This window comes from Colius striatus, chromosome 5 (assembly GCF_028858725.1).
Source record: "Colius striatus isolate bColStr4 chromosome 5, bColStr4.1.hap1, whole genome shotgun sequence".
NCBI lineage: Eukaryota > Metazoa > Chordata > Aves > Coliiformes > Coliidae > Colius > Colius striatus.
This window is the reverse complement of record NC_084763.1, coordinates 35,646,838-35,664,464: the sequence shown is the minus strand read 5'-3', so window position 1 is coordinate 35,664,464 and position 17,627 is coordinate 35,646,838. Positions and strand designations below refer to the sequence as shown.

The following is a 17,627-nucleotide window of genomic DNA, read 5'->3' as shown; positions in this document are numbered from 1 at the left end:
ACAGCAGAAAAAGCAGGTCAGTAATAGTCAACAGAGTGAAAAGCTTTTGAGCAGGTTTTTTCTGCATACATGTACATGGAAAGAAAAGGGTCATGAAAGAGGCTAAGGTCTTCCAAAAATACTACTAAAAACTCATGTGGAATATGACACTCCAAGACAAAAATAACCCCGATTCTGTATTGCAGTAGCCTGTACAATTGTTTTCAGTGGAAGTAAATTATTTTATTCAGTCACAAGATGACCATAAGTCATGAGGAATAATCATTCTGAATGACAGCTGTGCTTCTGTTCCTTCTTCTGAAAAGCCTAGTTGCAAAGAAACCCCACAGTTTGCATTTTTAAGTCAGAGGGAGAAGTGTGGGTCAGCTGAAAAGCACAGGAGTAGGAATTTGGACTTTTTTATTCATTCTCCCCTGATTTCTTTTTAAAAAATAACAGAGTTTTCCTAATTTATGTCTAAAATTTTTGCAAAAATGAAGGTTCCTTTACCCTAATTAGCTATTGACTAGATAAAACTGTATATAGGTAGGTTTTAAAAATATAGGTATTGGCCTAACTTTTCTAGCGTACAAAATAAAGCAAAATTAGAGCAAACATAAAGCCTAAACAACAAGACACCAGAGAATCTAAGTAAATAGCTACTATTTTTCATATATTTTATAAATCCAGCTTCCAGCTCTGATGTCCCAGGACATGAAACAACTAAGAAACAGAAGTAACAAACAACTAACAAAACCAAATTTACATTCTTAATATGGTATTGGACAATATTGCATGTTGTGATAAATCCTGGATACTGCTTAAGTGTTTTGTCAGGGTATTTAGCATGTACATGGCACAATACTGGCTTTTATACAGTGGAGTTTTTTTTAAACTATACAACAGAGAAATCAGTTGTTAAACTTTTTTTTTTAATATTAAATTAGAAGAAATGGTAATGACTCTCCTCAGGTAGCCAACAACTGCCACTGAGAATGCATGACCTTATTGAAGGGCTGTAAGAAGGAACAGAAGACTGTTTACTTTTTCATGAACATTTGGGCTTAAAAAAAACCTGTAAATATGCTCATACTGTCTGAAAAATGTTTATGTACAAGATAAAGACTTGTGACAGAACACGGGGGCTTTTTTTTTCACCAATTATACTGTTCCGACCTTACTAATGTCATGCTTTACAATGTATTTTCTCATTCATGCCTATGTAGGAAACGTGCACTGCAAGCCTTAGCAAAGCCGTGTATTAGCATCACCCATATCCCGAAATCAGCGTCGTGGAAAGGTCAGGTCCTAACTCTTCGAGGGAGCGCACATCAGCACTATGGCCAACGGGCTTTTAAAGCATCCGACTGCTTGGGCAAAGCCAACAGCAGATGCTGTATCTAATCGGCATAGGAGAACGGCATACAGGGAGAACGCGCTGCTTCAGACTGCGGACCCTGTTCAACACCTCACGGTGCCGGTAGCCGGGGCCTCGCTGTCCCTTCTGTCAATCCCTCCCCACACGTCGCCTTCAAACCGCCTCTCGGCTAGAAACGCTTTGGAGAGAAGCGAGGACTGGAGCGCGGAGCTCAAACCAAGCCGGTGCGTCGCCTGGCGGGCGGCTGGCCGAGGACCGGCCCCGCGGGAACGATCTCGCCTGCGAGCAGCAGGACGACGGCGGGCAGCCGCCACGGCGAGCGCAGCCGAGGGCGGGAAGGGCCGTGCACGCGCACCTGCGAGCGCCGCGGCCCCGCCTGACCCCGCCGCGGCCGTCATGGCGGCCATCGGCGGGGGCCAGAGTCTGGGTGCTGGCGCCTCGCTTCACTGCCCCTGGGCGCCGACTTTGCCCATCGTCCTGCCGCCTCCTTCTCTCCGCCGCACAGCCAGCCACAGCCGGGCCCCACCCAGCCCGCGCCTGAGGGCCGCCTCTCCCGCCCCGGCCCGCCCCTCTTCCTCTCTGTCTCTCGTAGGTTGGCGGTGGCTGTCAGCATGGTGCGGTGCGGCCGGGTTGAGCTGCGGAAGGTCAGTATGCCCGGCCCGCGGAGCGGTGGGGACTGGCCCACCGTGTGCGCAGCCCCACGCAGCAGGGCTAGGCCGGTGGAAGGGCTGGCATGGAGCCGCTGGCCCACTCCCGGCCCCGCGGTCCCTGAGGCGAGCTGACGGGTCGCTCCCTTCCCCCCCGCGCTGATGGGCTGCTCGCCGAGGCCCTCGCGGCTCCCCGGCAGCGCCGCTGCGCCTCGCAGGAGGCCGGTGATACGCATGTCCGTGGGCGCCGGGGCCTCGCCCCGTCCCTCTGCCAGGGCTCTGCAAGCACGACCGGCGCTCCGGCGGGTGTCGCTGCTTGGGCGGGGATGTCAGACATTTCTGAAAAGATGTCTGGGAGGGTTGCACGTTTGGTATCTGGACGTTCGTTGTTGCCATCAGGGTAAAGTTCTGTCCGAGCAGTTTTAGCCGAATCGTTTCTAATGACTATATAATGAAATGTAAACAGGATATAATACTGATATGAACCTTGTTTTATTAGTATGGCAACTTTATAGATGCTTTACGGCTCTATGTGAAAGGAGGAACTGGTGGAATGGGTTATCCTCGTCTTGGTGGGGAAGGAGGAAGAGGTGGTGATGTGTGGTTCATTGCCCAAGAAAGAACTACCTTAAAGAGCATAAGGGACAGATATCCCCAGAAACGATTTGTAGCTGGAACAGGAGCCCACAGTAGGTAAGAGTCTGGTTGACGAAAGTTGTTGCATACATCTTGTCCAGAAAGCAAAATGTCAGCTTAAGTTACTAAGCCTAATTTAATTTCTCCCAGCATTAAAGCGCTAAAAGGTGAAAAAGGAAAAGACCGTGAAGTTTGTGTGCCTCTGGGAATTTCAATTCTTTGTGATAATGGCAAGCAGATCGGTAAGAACTTTTGCTTTGTTTTAATGTAGCTAGTACATACTGTCATATTTATTGGTAATGTCTAGCAGACTTCTAACACTAGCACGTTTTAAGATTACACGTCTCCCAAAATTTATGTGTTTTCCTTTGTTTGGACAAAGAGTTGACAAAAAAAGCCACTGTAGAAATTATTGGAAAAGCAAAGACCCCTTCCAGAAATTAGCAGTTGTCAGTTTGTATCACTGCATGCAGGAGAAAGAAAATTGCCCTTGCAAACAAGTGTTAAAGATTGGAAGCCATACCAATCTTCCATGGAATCATTAATGACTTTACATAAACTCAGGTAAGTGTCCCTATAACTTCACTTATTTAAATGCAATTATGATACTGCTTGAAAAATAAAGATCCTCATTGAATGTCAACATCTCAGGTTATCTAAAGCACTCATTTCTATTCTCATTTTTAAGAGTAGTACTTGGTATTAACCAGGAAAAGGTATCTTTCAATACAGTGCTCTTGGAATGGCTCTCAATGGTGTCTTTGCAGTATCTCCTTTTTTTTTTTTTTTCTCATACTATTCAGACTTCAAACTAAATTCACAAGTGACTCTGATTTGGATGCTTAGCAAAACTGGATGTATGGCAAGAACTCTTTATAATGTAGTTGTGTAGATGTCTAAAGGTATCCTTGAATTATGTACTGAAATATTGCGTTTTTGTGGTTTTCAATTTTTCTGACATTTTAACCCTTAGGGAGATATTACAGCCTGCATCTCAATGAAAAAAAAAACCAGAACATCTGAAGAGTTTACCCATCACCATCAGTTCAGATTTTTCCTTGCATTCTTGAATTCAAGTATTGGAGGCTTCAGAACTACCATATTGGCCATACTTCGCCTGACTGTACTTTAGCACTTTTATTGAAGTGACTAGTGGTATAACAAAGGGGAGTACTGGAGTATGATGTACTCATTCATTTCTAAAGAAGTAAAAATACCATGGCTCTGAGTGCACAGCTCTTGCAATAAAGCAAACATAAGATAGATTTAAGTGGAAATTCACAACTGAACTGCAGGGGATTGTGCTTGTTCACCAGTGAATTTATTTTTAGGAGAGCTTAATGCAGCAGGAGAGAGATTCCTAGCAGCTCGTGGAGGTCTTGGAGGCTGTTTGGCTACAAACTTTCTGCCTTGCAAAGGTCAGAGGCGAATTGTTCGTCTTGATTTGAAACTTATAGCGGATGTTGGCTTAGTTGGGTAAGTAGCTTACTGTAGTAACTAACACTAGAAAACAAAGTAGTACGTTTCATATGGGGTTTCAAAGAACTGTGAGAGTTTGGAAGATGAGTGTTGCTATACGTTTGCTTTGCAAATCAGATAAGAGTTTAAATCTGTTGAAATTTAAATTTAAAATTTGGAAAACATTGGTTACGCTTTTGTGAGTGCAGGGCTTCATGAGTCAGGGATATATAATTATTAACATAATTGAATTTAGCAATTGCAGCAATTATCAATATACTGTTAGATAATATTTATGAAGTAAATAGGAGGTGCAAAACAGAGCCAAGAACACTATCCATATTGCATCTTTGACATTTCCCCTCAGTTCAAGGATGGGGAGTTGCTGGAGAGAGCTCAGCTCAGGGCCATCAAGATGATAAAGGAACTGGAGCATCTCTCTTGTGATGAAAGGCTGAGGGAGCTGAGGCTCTTGAGCTTGGAGGAGACTGAGGGATGATCTCATTAATGTTTACAGATATTTAAAGGGTGGGTGGCAGGAGAATTGAGCCAGGTTGTTCTCAAGGATGTCCAGTGATATAGGACAAGGTGCAATGGGTATAAATGGGAACACAAGAGATTCCAAAGAAATATAAGGAAGAATTTCTTCAATGTGAGGATGATGGAACACTGGAACAGGCTGCCCAAATGGGTTGCTGAGTCTCCTTCTCTGGGGACATTCAAAACCCACCTGGATGAGTATCTGTGTGACCTACTCTACGTGGTCCTGCTTTGGCAGCGGGATTGGACTAGATGATCTCTTGAGGTCCCTTCCAACCCTTAGGATTCTATGAGTCTGTGATTCTGTAATTGGGAGTGCTTATTTCTTTGAATGTGCTCATTAAGAAAATACTTATTGAGCTATAATGTCATTGGCATACTTATAACTGAACATGAACAGGAAGGATACAAAATAAGGGTTAGCTGTGGAACTGGTACAAGGGGATCCTTTCAGTAGTAGTTTTAAAGAGAATTTCAAAGGTTACGTAGCCTACACTTCCAAATTAGCAATTTGGAATGTTAGCAGGAAGTAGTTGCAAACTGGAACAGCAAGACTTGCATTTCTTTTGCTCTAGTGCTTTTCAGTGTTACTGTTTTATAACAATGCAAATAAATAACTTTTATACTTGGAGAAAGCTTTCAACAAACTACAATTGTAAAAGCATTACTTTACTGAGCATTTACTACCCCAGCTTCCCACCCTGTGGTCCTTGTTAATAAAAACATAGGGAATGTAAGACGATGAGGGCATTGAGGTAGAAATAGTCTAATTGGTATGTACCATTAAAGAATGGAAAATAAGGACAGTCTGGTTTTCTGCCTACATTTTTCTTTTTTTTTTTTTTTTTTGCTTATTATGATTAGTTCTGTTAATATCAGATTTTCAGATTTTTCTAAAGTGATATAAGTTTCAAGTGGTCTTCAGTAATTACATGAGAGATATTTGGTTTTTTGTTTGAAAATACAAGGAGTTTTATGAAACTGGTACTTCTTTAATCTTGCATTTTGGCTTGTGTTTTGGCTGATGATTTTCTTTCAAAATTGATAAAAAGAGTCATTATCAATTAATTAGAGGAACACGTTATTTTCTAGTTGAGAGTATGAATCAGCCTCTGATAGGTTGTGGTTGTACTTTGATGTCTTTGTGTTTGTTATTTTTACTTCAGTCAATTTGCAAGTGGTTTGCTATTAGATAAAAAACATACAGACTTGAGAAGGGCCCACCAGGTTTTGGTACAGGTTGTTCTGTGTACTATAGGTTGCAAACAAAATACTTGAGATGATCAGAGTAACTTTCTGGAATGTCTTTAAGGCACCTTTCAACATGAGAGCGCATTAAAACTACCCTCAATAATTTTCCTGCTGTCACAAGAGACATTGTGTGTCTTTTTTTTTAAGCAAGCCCTGTATAAAATCCCTTGATAAAGCACCTTTATATCTTATTAGTTGTCCCTTTTAACAGGTTGTGGTTCTGCATGTATTCAAGTGAGCAGTATATGGTTTTCTATGTGACACCCACCTTTGTAGTATGTGACCAGTGTTTAGTTGCTTGTAGACATGGTTTTCTTTGATTACTGTTGCACTGAAACATTGTGCTGCATAACTGTGATTTTGACTGGAGCACAAGTTTTGTGTGGTCTTCTGTGTGGAGCAGGTTCTATGAATAAGGTCTATAGTCTGTTCTGCATTAGCTTCAAGTTTGACATGGATCAAGACTATTGTGTCTTTTCCAGCTCAGACTAATCTTTAAAGTAAGCATGTGTTATAGTTTTAGTTTTAACTTAGGTTTCCATTTCAACGGGTAAATGTATTCTGTAAAAATCTCTTAAGGAAGACTTGTTGGACCCTGCAGGTATAGCTATGCCTTGTAAAGGGAAAAGCTTACAATTTCAGTATCCCTGCTACAACTTTGTTGGTTTAAAAACATACACAAACTGCAAGTGTGTGTCCATATACACAAGTCACTGTCATGCTCCCCACCACCATATATATGTATATACAGAGTTTACATATGCTTTGCTACGTTAGCTAAACAGTAGCATAGATATCATTGGTACTTAAATTTTCAAACTGTTTTATTAGCCAGCAAAAGACTGTAAATCCAACTGAGAACATGCATGTTTTGAATGTAAACATAATTTACAGAATTAGCTGTAGCTTATGAAGAGTAGATTCAAGTAGACCTGGATGCTTTAGCTGTGTTTCTGTCTGAGTGACTTCAAAAGGTTTCCCTTAAATCTATTACATGTGTGTTTACTCTCCTGCCTACATCCTTGGGAAGCATTGTTGTATTTAGAAAAAACTACTAAGATTTCATTTAAAAAAAAAAATCATAATGATCTGAGTTTTGTTGGGTTGTTATAAAGTCTGAGTAAATGAGTCTGCAAAAATTAGTTGATAGCATTGAACTTGACTAAGGTAATTTAGTGTATTTGGTAATAAAATATACAGGAATCACATATATATTTATTTAATATATAAATCCCAACTTTTCTTCTAGGTTTCCAAATGCAGGAAAATCATCCTTGTTAAGCAAGATTTCTCATGCCAAACCGGAAATTGCAGATTATGCATGTAAGTTCACGGTCTTATTTTTAGAGAAGTAGTATTTCACAAGAGCAAGAAGTCTTTTCTCTGACTTTTTTACAAGTTTATTGTAAAGAGGATAATATAAATTATAAAGGGGATAACCATGTTGCCTGCTAAATATGTTACACAGATTTTTAACTGTAAGAAATACTTGAGAGGCTTGCTGTTTCAGTATCCAGTTCTTTCAGCCACCTCAGTTTTTCATGTGTGGACCTTCATAATTCTTCAACCTATTGATGCAGAGTCTATTTAACATTTATTTTAATTTCAGCCCATTTTATTGCATTTATCTGAGATTCTTGTGGTGTTTAATATCCTCAGTCTACCATCAAGTTCCTTTGCATAAACATTGTGTATGCTTTGGAAATAGCTGCCACTTGTTCTTACAACAGAGTAAGAGTTTGGTTTTCATTCTGTTCTCTGAAAATTGGCAGACTTTTTTTTTAATCGGTAAATTAGGATTAGTTGTCTGCCATTCAGTGGGATATCGACCAGCTTGAGAGTTGGGCAGAGAGGAACTTCATGAGGTTCAACAAGGACAAGTGCAGAGTCCTGCATCTGGGAAGGAACAACCCCATGCACCAGGACAGGCTGGGGATTGACCTGCCGGAGAGCAGCTCTGCAGAGCTGGGAGTCCTGATTGATAATAAGCTAAACATGAGCCAGCAGTGTGCCCTCATGGCCAAGAAGGCCAATAGCGTATTGGGATGGGTCAAGAAGAGTGTGGCCAGCAGGTCAAGGGAGGTTCTTCTCCCCCTCTACTCTGCCCTGGTGAGGCCTCATCTGGAGTCCCGTGTCCAGTTCTGGGCTCCCCAGCTCAAGAAGGACAGGGAAGTGCTGGAGAGAGTCCAGCGCAGGGCCACCAAGATGATCAGGGGACTGTAACATCTTTCATATGAGGAAAGGCTGCAGGAACTGGGATTGTTTAGTCTAGAAAAGAGGAGACTGAGGGGGGATCTTATTGATATTTACAAATATCTAAATGGAGGGTGTCAGGAGCATCCCTTTGGGGCATCCCTTTTTTCTAGCAAAAATATCTAGCAACAGGACAAGGGGTAATGGGATGAAGCTGGAACACAAAAAGTTCCACTTAAACATAAGAAAAAACTATTTCGCTGTGAGGGTGATGGAGCAGTTGAACAGACTGCCCAGAGAGGTTGTGGAGTCTCCATCCTTGGAGGTAGGTCTGCAAGACCTGCCTGGACATGTTTCTATGCAACCTGATCTAGGTTGACCTGCTTCTGCAGGGGGGTTGGACTAGATGATCTCTAAAGGTCTCTTCCAACCCTACCATTCTATGATTCCATGATCATTCTATTAATTAAAAACAAGAATATATGTATTAATAATTCTTACTGATCTTCTTATACCACTCTTGATTCTCTACAGCCTTTTTACCCCTTTTCCTCAGTTCGAAGAGTCTTATCTCACTTTGCCTTTTGTTATTTTTCTTTATTTGGAAGCTATTCCATAGTCTGGATAATAATTTTTGTGTCTTGACACTTCTGTAGCAGCTCTACTCGCTTTTGGGGATGACAGAAACAGAACTGCAGACAGTACTGAGATTTGGTGAACCACTGTTGGGTTGGTTTTTTTGGTGGGGGACTTCTGAGTGTCTGATTTTGTTCTCATTTTATTTTTTTTTCAGTAATTCTTAATATTCTATTTGCCTTTTTTTTTTTCTGCTGCTAAACATTTGTTTCATTTAAATATGAAGTGATAAAGTATTGCAACACTTAAATATTTAAACATTTTTTAAAATGTTAAAACCAGCTTTGTTTACTTCCTCTCCTTTTTTCCCTTTGCCATAGTTACAACAATACAGCCTGAACTAGGAAAGATCTTGTATGCAGATTATAAGCAGGTTGGTATGAAAGTTCATTCTGGTTGTTCGTTAAAGTTGTATATAATGGTTAGATATGTTGCTTAACATAATTTCAAAAAGAAAAAGGAAACTTTCAGGTTTTTACTCGTGTATCTATAATGTATACATATAAAAAGCAATTACATGGACTTAATAAAAGTGGTAGAGAAGTAATAAGTGAGCTGTATAGAAAAATGGAGTAACATGACGAGCTGATTTCAAGTCACCTTAATAAATGGCTTCTCATTTTCCCTTATCTCCTTTCTGTGGTTCTAATCCTGCTTTATAATCTTGAGAAGTGTCAGCTCCTGTGTGGAATTGAGAGTGCTGTGTCCTAGAATACTCTTTATTAAGTTTGTTATTGTTTCAGAGACTTAATCTGTTCCCTTTATTTAAAAGAGGCAAATTTTCTGAAAGTTGGCTATACAGAGAGCTCTGGAAGGAACAAGTAATTTTCAGAATGGATTTTAAGCAGTGGCAAATTTATCCAATAGCTGCCAGTTCTGGAGTAGTGAATTATAGGGAATTTAGTGACTATAGCCTAGTTGCCATAATTTACTGTTCTGGCTTTCTGGGTTGGCAACTTTAACTTTCTTTTGTGGTTTGAGTTGGATTTTGTGGATTGGGTTTTTTTTAAATTGGTTTGGGTTTTTAAAATAAACTAAAATAGTATGAAGCAATAGTGATTGCCTGAACAGCACTAACTGAGAGGTGAGATACCTGGATCCAGTTCCTTTTGTGGTGGGCTGTAGCTCTGGAACTGGTGGAGCTACCATCATGCCTTTTGTGAACCCAGTTCTGCCCAGCTTCTTCGGGTGAAGTGGTCAGGTAATTGTGTGGTTCCTGGAATCCTTTCTACAGTATCCACTGGGAGAAAACCAGCGCTAAATGAGACTTCTGCTAATAGGTTTTGAACCCCAAGTTCATGTAAGATTACAACAAACATTTTATGTCCTCTAGCTTGAATCTTCTTTGATGTGCTTTTGTTTTGTTTTTGAAGTCTATGATACATGCAGTACTGGACTAATCACTTCCAAGATAAAAGGTGAATGCATAAAAGGGTTTCAGATGACTTAACCAGAAAAGCACACCTTTCGGATCTGAAAAGATAGGTCCTCTTTTCACTTTCAGAAGCAATAATGTTAAAGGCAATTCAGTAGCTGATGCTTGAAACTTTCACTTAACGACCTTTAACAAAACTGTATATTAAAGGAAGTAAATCTAGTTTGTCAGGTTCTCTGTAGAGGTGCATACATCTAAGAGATTTTTTTTTTTTTGTATATTCATTTTATATGCTAGCTTAGGGTAACTTATCCTAGAAAACTGTGCTGCAAATGACAGGGTTGTTCGTAGCCTTTTAGAAAAACTACCTACTGTTGGGGTCTTGACTATAATGAACGTTATGGAGTCCAACAAAGACGGAGGAATTTAGCAGTTCATCTTTGAATTGCTTTCGGCAGCAGAAAAAGAAAATAAAAGAATGCCTATGTGACAGCAAGCTTGATCAAGGAGGAAACGGAAACTACAGACTGACAGAGACAAGGTCAAAACAAGAAGACAGGATAGAGCATTCAATTAAGCATTGTGTGATTGCATGTATGTGACTAACAAATTGCAATATATGTAACTAACAATGGTATAAAGCTAAGCAAAATGTAAGGTAAGCATAACCATAGTCTAGTGTGACAGAAAACTTAACTGAAGGCCAAATAGATGGGATGATATTTTAAGTACAATAAGGTTGGTGTTTTAACACAGTGAGGTTGGTGTCTAAGTTGTTACAAAAATGAAACTTTGAGGCCTTATGATCCTTTGAGGCACGTGATCCTTGGTATTAACTAATTGTCATGAACTGTAGCACGTATACAGCATTTGGTAAAAGTATATAAGTGATGATTATGTGATAATAAATTTGGAGTCGATGCACGTCATATTGGTGTCTGGTCACTCCCGTCTCGCATAACGAAGAAGAACTACAACCTACCTTCCATGAATCAAGATCTCTCAAGTAGTAGAGAACTGGCATTCCTGGCTTGCATTCCTGGCTTGCATTCCTGGCTTGCATTCCTGGCTTGCATTCCTGGCTTTCTTGTCTGCAGTCTATTCTGCACTCTATTTCATATCAGAGCCAATGACCTTTATTGTTGTCTATTTCTGCAGTTCATGGTTTTTATATTACAGTGTTAGGTGCTATATAGGAACTGTATGGACAAAATATCCCTAGTCTAAAATCAAGGGAACTAGGATTGTGATCACAGGGAACATCTATAAGAGGAAATACTTCAGCTCTCATTATTGCAGCTGCTGAAAACAAAACAACATAAGTAATGAAGAGCCATAATTGAGGTGACTGTCCTGTATCACTCAAGGGAGAATGGCTCATCACATCTTTTTTTTTTCTTTTCTTTCCCACAGAACACTGATGTTTTTAAGGAAGTATGTAGCGGTTTGCTTCTTTTATCTTAGTACATTATAAAGAAGAAAATACATTCAAGTTAGCCAATGCCATCTATCATTACTATTTGGAAAAGACAAAAAAGTAGAGTCTAATTCTGAGTATGACTTGAGGTCTTAGTATCACATGATGGAAACTAGCAGAAGCATTTACATTTTCTACCAGAATATGCAAACCAAGTGCTGTTCAGAGAGAGTATGTGTGTATGAGCTCCATAAAAAATATTCTTTAAAAGAGAACATAAAGTTGGGGAAAAAGGTGATTTTGGTGGTACCACAGTACCCAAACACATCACACCAAGAAGTGGGTATTTCTGTTTTAACTGTAGCTATTCTTTCCCTGTTTCAGTTCTTCTTTGCCTGTTCCTAGTTTCAAGTCTGTAGATTCATCTAGCTGTGTAGAAGGAAAATTCTGAAGTAAGGATATTTACAATGGTTAGAAGTGTGACAGGAGTGGGAGCATAATTCACTTGTAGCAGAAACCCCCCTTCTGCAATAGATAGCACACTGGGGATATTACTGTGTGCTGGCTTTGGGCATTGGTTAATCGAATCCAGTTGCTATCTAAATGGATGTTAGTAGATTTGAAGACCTTACTTTTTACTCTTCTTTACTTTGCTATCTTATCTTATTTTTCTTTGAGTTACTGAGTAGGTTTTACTGAGGGTTACTGAGGGTTTTAGTTTTTGCTCTTTTTCTGACTGTCTTGCTCTTTTTCTGACTGTCTTAGCTCTTTACAACTGTGTACAACCCTTTCAGCCCACAAAAAAGATTACAAGGTCCCGGCCCATTGTTGCTGTCGTTGCTGGGCTCTGTTTGGAAGCTGGTATACTAATAAAAATCTCATTTTGGTTTAAGAGCAGAAGTCAAATTCTTGGAGCTTCTCACACTCAGGAGAACAATGTTAAGTGGGTTTGCATTTAGAATAATGGTCCTCTGTAGCCACAAGGAGCAGACTTTACATTCTTTTCCAGAGATGGTTTGAATTCCACACAAACATGATAGCCTAACCTTCTTGCCTTTCAGAGTCTCAGGTAATAAATAGGTACATTTTGAAAGATCTCTGCTGAGGTATTGTTACCTTCTATTTTCTACTTTGCAAATAGCTATAAATAAATGGACGGGGGAACACGAGGAGCATAATGTCTGTGTAATAGTGGCATTTTGTTTAAATCTGCTTCTGATGATAGATTCTAAATGTACTGAAACAGCCAAAGCATACTGCCAGAGAACCCGTCCTGCACACAGTGCCAAGAAATACAAACCAGACATTCCTGACATTCCTTTATCTGGCTTCCTTTCTGTGTATAAAATGATAATAAGTGTTGACAGTTTTAAATCACCAGTTTTGCTTGTTGGAAGTCTTTTGTTTGAAACTTTTGCTTTCCCAGATTTCAGTAGCTGATCTCCCAGGACTGATTGAAGGTGCACATGCAAACAAAGGGATGGGTCACAAGTTCCTCAAACATGTAGAAAGAACGAAGCAGCTTCTGTTAGTTGTAAGTTAAATACAATTTATGGGTTATTGAAGTCAAAGGCAGTTCAGTAAATAAAATGTGTCTTAATTGCAGGGTAGTTGTAATTTAGGAAATCATTTGTCATTTACATGTTTTACAATAAATATGTCTGTAATACTAATTTCAGAATGGAATGCTGAAATGACTGATGGTAAATTAAATTCTTAATTAGAGTTTAGCATTCAAATATACCAAATAATTTAGAGCAGTGAAGTATTTCAAGCATAATTAAATAATGAGTTGATTTTTTTCTTTTTTTTTTCCTATAAGATCCTCTTAAAAAAAAGAGTTTTAAAAATCAGACACTGTATCAGACCCAACCAGTTTGTGCTTCAGTGTCTATGGTGTTGCTTTGGTGCATGACTGCCTGCTGTTATTTGCCCAGGAATGAGGACATGTACTTGGACATTTTACTGCAAAGTAGTTTACTTGGGAGTACCTTGATACTGTAACATAATTTAGTACCACAAGCCTGATTTTTTGTGTAACTTCTTTTCAGGTTGATATTTCAGGGTTTCAGCTGTCTATTAAGACTCATTTCCGAACACCTTTTGAAACAATATTGCTTCTAACAAAGGTAAGTTCTTCATAATTGACAGTTAATAGTTACATGTTGAGCCAAGGAAGAGGCTCAGTTTTGATCAAGAGCGTTCACATGTTAGTATCTCTTCTCCATTTCTAATATAAGACCAGTTAACAAGCTTAGGATTCTCTGAAGTGATTAAATCTTTAACTATGCAGATGAAACTGCTCAATTTTTATCTAGGGCGCAACTTTTCCTTCATTAATCTCTGCAGCATCTGGGATTTTTTTACAGTCAAGTAAAGGTGGAAAGACATAGCATTTTCAGTTCCCCAGTCTGATAGCATCTTAGGAAGTAGAAATACATGAGTATAGTTAAATCCCTGCCTTGATGCCCCTACTGCATGCCCCTAATGGAGATGAGACATCAGGCCCCAGCTTTAGAAACATTCAGTGCTTCAGTCTCTTAGCATTGCTTGTGATTAAAATAATGCCTTTAATGTCATTTAAAGTTTAGCAGCCATTCTCTCTCTGGCGATGAAACGTGTCCAGAGATGGATAACAAAGGTGGTGAAGGGTCTGGAGAACAAGTCTGATGAGGGGCAGCTGAGGGAGCTGGGGATGTTTAGCCTGAGGCTAAAGAAGAAGAAAGGCTGAGAGGAGACATCATCACTCTACAACTACCTGAAGGGCCTTTGTAGTGAGGTGTCGGTCAATCTCTCCAGTAATAAATGACAGAACACAAGGAAATGTATTAAAAGTTGTGCCGGGGAGGTTTACATTGGGACATTAGGAAGAACTTTTTCACGAAGAGGGTTATTAAGCATTGGAACAGGCTGCCCAGGGAGGTGGTGGAATCACCATTCCTAGAGATATTCAGAAGACACGTAGATGAGGTGCTGAGGGATATGATTTAGTGATAGGCTCGGCAGTGCGAGGTTAATGGTTGGACTCAGTAGTCTTAAAGGTCTTTTCCAACTGTAACGATTCTATGATAAATCTTCTGGATTTCAGCTATTGCTGTTTATGATTAGCTGATTCATGGTTGTGATGTTATTTCTGATATTAACTATAGTCCATTAAAATGCTTAAGAATCAGAAAACTCTCCAATGAATTTTGTTATGCATGTTATGGGTGTGACTGTTTTCCCAAGTGGATTTTTTAATTTATGGATATCATAAAAACAAAAATGTCATTAGTATTACAGGAGGCTTGGAGAATCAGCCAGCCTGTTTACCTGAAACGTCTGTGAGCAAAAAGTCACTGGATCAATGTCAGAGTTCTTTAATACATCAACCTTGAGCACCTGAGCCAATCTCACAGCTGCCTAGGCATGAAAGTCTATTTGGACAATTAAAGAAATGAGAGAGGAGATGCAAGATTGAAGTAGCACTTGTTATACTACAAATACTTAAAGCAAATTTCCTTGTCTTTTAAGGAACTGGAACTGTACAGAGAGGAACTTGTAGCAAAGCCTGCACTTCTTGCCATTAATAAAATGGATTTGTCTTGTGCAAAAGATAACTTGAATGAACTTATGAAACAACTACAGAAGCCTCAAGGTAAATTAACTTCAAATAATTACCTTTGACAAAAGTAGTAGTAAGATTTCATTGGGGTAACTGCATTTGCAAGGAGCTGTTTGAAACCGAAGTCTGCTATTAAATTTATTACTTGAAAATAGTATTTAAAACCACTTTCTGCATCTAGAGCTGTTTCTGTGCATTTGTACTGTGGGCTTTGCTGTTGGAGAAGTATTTTAATAAAATAGAGTTATCCTAGAAGATCTTTTTTGGGTAACAGTAACCTTAGTGGAAGGTCTGCTTACAGACACCAATGCATATACAGTTTATCATGCCACTTTGGGCAAAACACATTAAAATTCCGAACAGGCCTGTGCAGGCTTACTTCAGTTTTGTTATTACATTGGGGTGAATTTCTTCCTATTTCCTGCAGAGGAAGGCTTAAAATCCTCCACCTCCCATATTCCACAACTTGAGATTTCTTTGCACTTAAGCTAAAGGAAGAGCACAGAATCCTCTCATGAGAGCTTACTGTGGAATAACTGCTATATCAGTGCTTGTCTTCAGAGCGTTTAGCTGTTTGGGTTTTTTTTTAAAAAGAAAATAATATTTCTATATTAATTGCAGTTATATTCATGACTGTGATTTATTCAAATTTATTTTCTAAATTTAATGGGATTTTATGGTCTTTGTACTGATACTTTGTACTAAATCTTTCAATATGATTTTTCAGACTTCTTAAACTCACTACAGGAAGAAATGATTCCTGCAAGGACACTTGAATTCAGAGATATAATTCCTGTATCTACGTATACCGGGGAAGGAATTGAGGAACTAAAAGCATGTATAAGAAAATCCATAGATGAGGAAGCAGAGCAGGAGAATGAGGAATATCAGAAAAAGAAACTACTACTTCTACAAACTTCAGAACAACAAACAAGTAGAAGCTAGTGTTTTAGGCTGGATCCAACGTGTCTTCATATTTTCAGTATGTAGACAAACCCATTGCTGTGAAGACCTTTCTGTTTAACTCCACCACCACTGCCCAATTCTCTGTTCTTCTCCATTGCCTCAATTTCTTTTGGGTAGAAGACAATGGGGAAAAGAGCAGGTTTTATGATATATGTTGGTCATCAACTCAACAGAGTAAAGAGAAAGTATATCTCTGTCATTTCAGAGCACTGCTTAACAGCTGATGGTGCCTGGCATATTTTTTGCCAGATGAGATGAATGGAAGGAGCATAAACTCATACAGGTAGCAAAGGAGCAAATTCAGCCACTCTAGGTCTTCTGCTATGGGCATCAGAAACACTGAGGGAAATTTCTGATGGAGCATGTTCCAGATTTAGTGTTTCTAAGATGAACCAGTTCTGCCACTTGGACAGGCATTGGATTGTGAGGATCTTGTCGTTTCTAGAGGTTTAAAGGAAACCACTAATAAATGGCCACAAGGAAGTGATCTGTAGGAGCACAAGAAGGCAAGGCTGATATGTAATGTTGGGATGTTTGCATTTGCTGATGCCTACTCTTGGTCATATAAATCCTGATTCCAAATTCCCAGACTTAATTTGGCATTCGCTCCTTTTATGAAGTGTTGGGTATGTGGTACTTTTGGGTGAAAAAAATGATGACTGCTTTTTTGACAATGCTATACATTTGTGAGAACAGTTAACGTTCCAGCTTTTGTATTACAAGCAGGTGCACTTCATTTTTTAAAAAAATAAGTCTTTTATTGTACAGGGTGTTTTCTACTTCAAAGCTATTAACTTGAGCGGAAAGCAAAATAAGATTGAATACATCAAAGGACTCTTGACTTCATCTTGTTTTGCAAGTATACTTACCAAATCCTTTTTCTCCAATTTTTGTTAGTCACTGGGAAGAAAGGTATGATGTCTCACAAATTATTTTCTTTTATCATTACTATTGGTTCTCATTCTGATTTCCCTCTAATCTTGCATTTGTGGCTAATGTGTGTTTTCACGAAAGCCAAGTATAGGCTGACAACAATTTCTGATACTCTGTGTCACAGGAAATTTTGTGTATGTGGGTGTCAGAGTTCTTGAACGCTGGTTTTACTCTCATAGATAAATGAGAAGGGGGGAAGGAGTGTGAAAGAAGAGCCAGTTTGGATTTATTTCAGCAGTGTGTACGAAGAGTCATGTGAGCTTCAGTGGTGGGTGGTAAGATTAAGTGTAATGCTGAGCTGGTCTTCACCGCTGTAACCTGCGGGACTAGTGATGACCTTGGGGTGACCTGGTCCAGCAGCTGAGCATCCACACAGCAGCTCACTAAGCGAGGCAGACTTAATGCGCAGTTTAAGGTTTAACATACATGGAAAGAAGAAAAGGAAAAAACCTTAAATGTGCAAGCCCACCACTTGCTACCTCCCACCACCAGACCGATACCAAACTGCTCTCCCATTGAGCAGTTAGTTTGGGAAGACCAGCTCCCCATGCTTATTTCTGAGATGAGATCGTCCCTGTGGGCGGCACTCCCCTGAGGTGGGGCTGCTCTTAGTG

The 17,627-nt window shown here is 39.5% G+C and overlaps 1 protein-coding gene across 2 annotated transcripts; it reads left to right on the top strand.

Annotated features, from left to right (window-relative positions):
* Window positions 1-1,759: 1,759 nt before the first annotated feature.
* GTPBP10 (GTP binding protein 10) lies at window positions 1,760-17,047 on the top strand. 2 transcript variants are annotated; one of them, XM_061996965.1, is made up of 10 exons: window positions 1,760-2,001; window positions 2,504-2,697; window positions 2,791-2,882; window positions 3,972-4,116; window positions 7,139-7,212; window positions 9,039-9,091; window positions 12,937-13,044; window positions 13,562-13,639; window positions 15,024-15,147; window positions 15,842-17,047. In XM_061996965.1, exons 1-10 carry the CDS (start codon window positions 1,969-1,971, stop codon window positions 16,057-16,059), a joined length of 1,119 nt encoding a protein of 372 aa, XP_061852949.1. In that variant the 5' UTR covers window positions 1,760-1,968; the 3' UTR covers window positions 16,060-17,047. The 2 variants fall into 2 exon arrangements, with proteins under 2 accessions (XP_061852949.1, XP_061852950.1); XM_061996966.1 differs by lacking the exon at window positions 1,760-2,001 and adding an exon at window positions 2,316-2,404.
* Window positions 17,048-17,627: the final 580 nt, after the last annotated feature.

Excerpts from the sequence above, each read along its gene's own strand:
- GTPBP10 (XM_061996965.1), top strand. The coding sequence starts at position 1,969 with ATGGTGCGGTGCGGCCGGGTTGAGCTGCGGAAG. Across the intron at positions 7,213-9,038 it reads GGAAATTGCAGATTATGCAT|TTACAACAATACAGCCTGAA; the intron begins GTAAGTTCACGG and ends CCTTTGCCATAG. Across the intron at positions 15,148-15,841 it reads ACAACTACAGAAGCCTCAAG|ACTTCTTAAACTCACTACAG; the intron begins GTAAATTAACTT and ends ATGATTTTTCAG.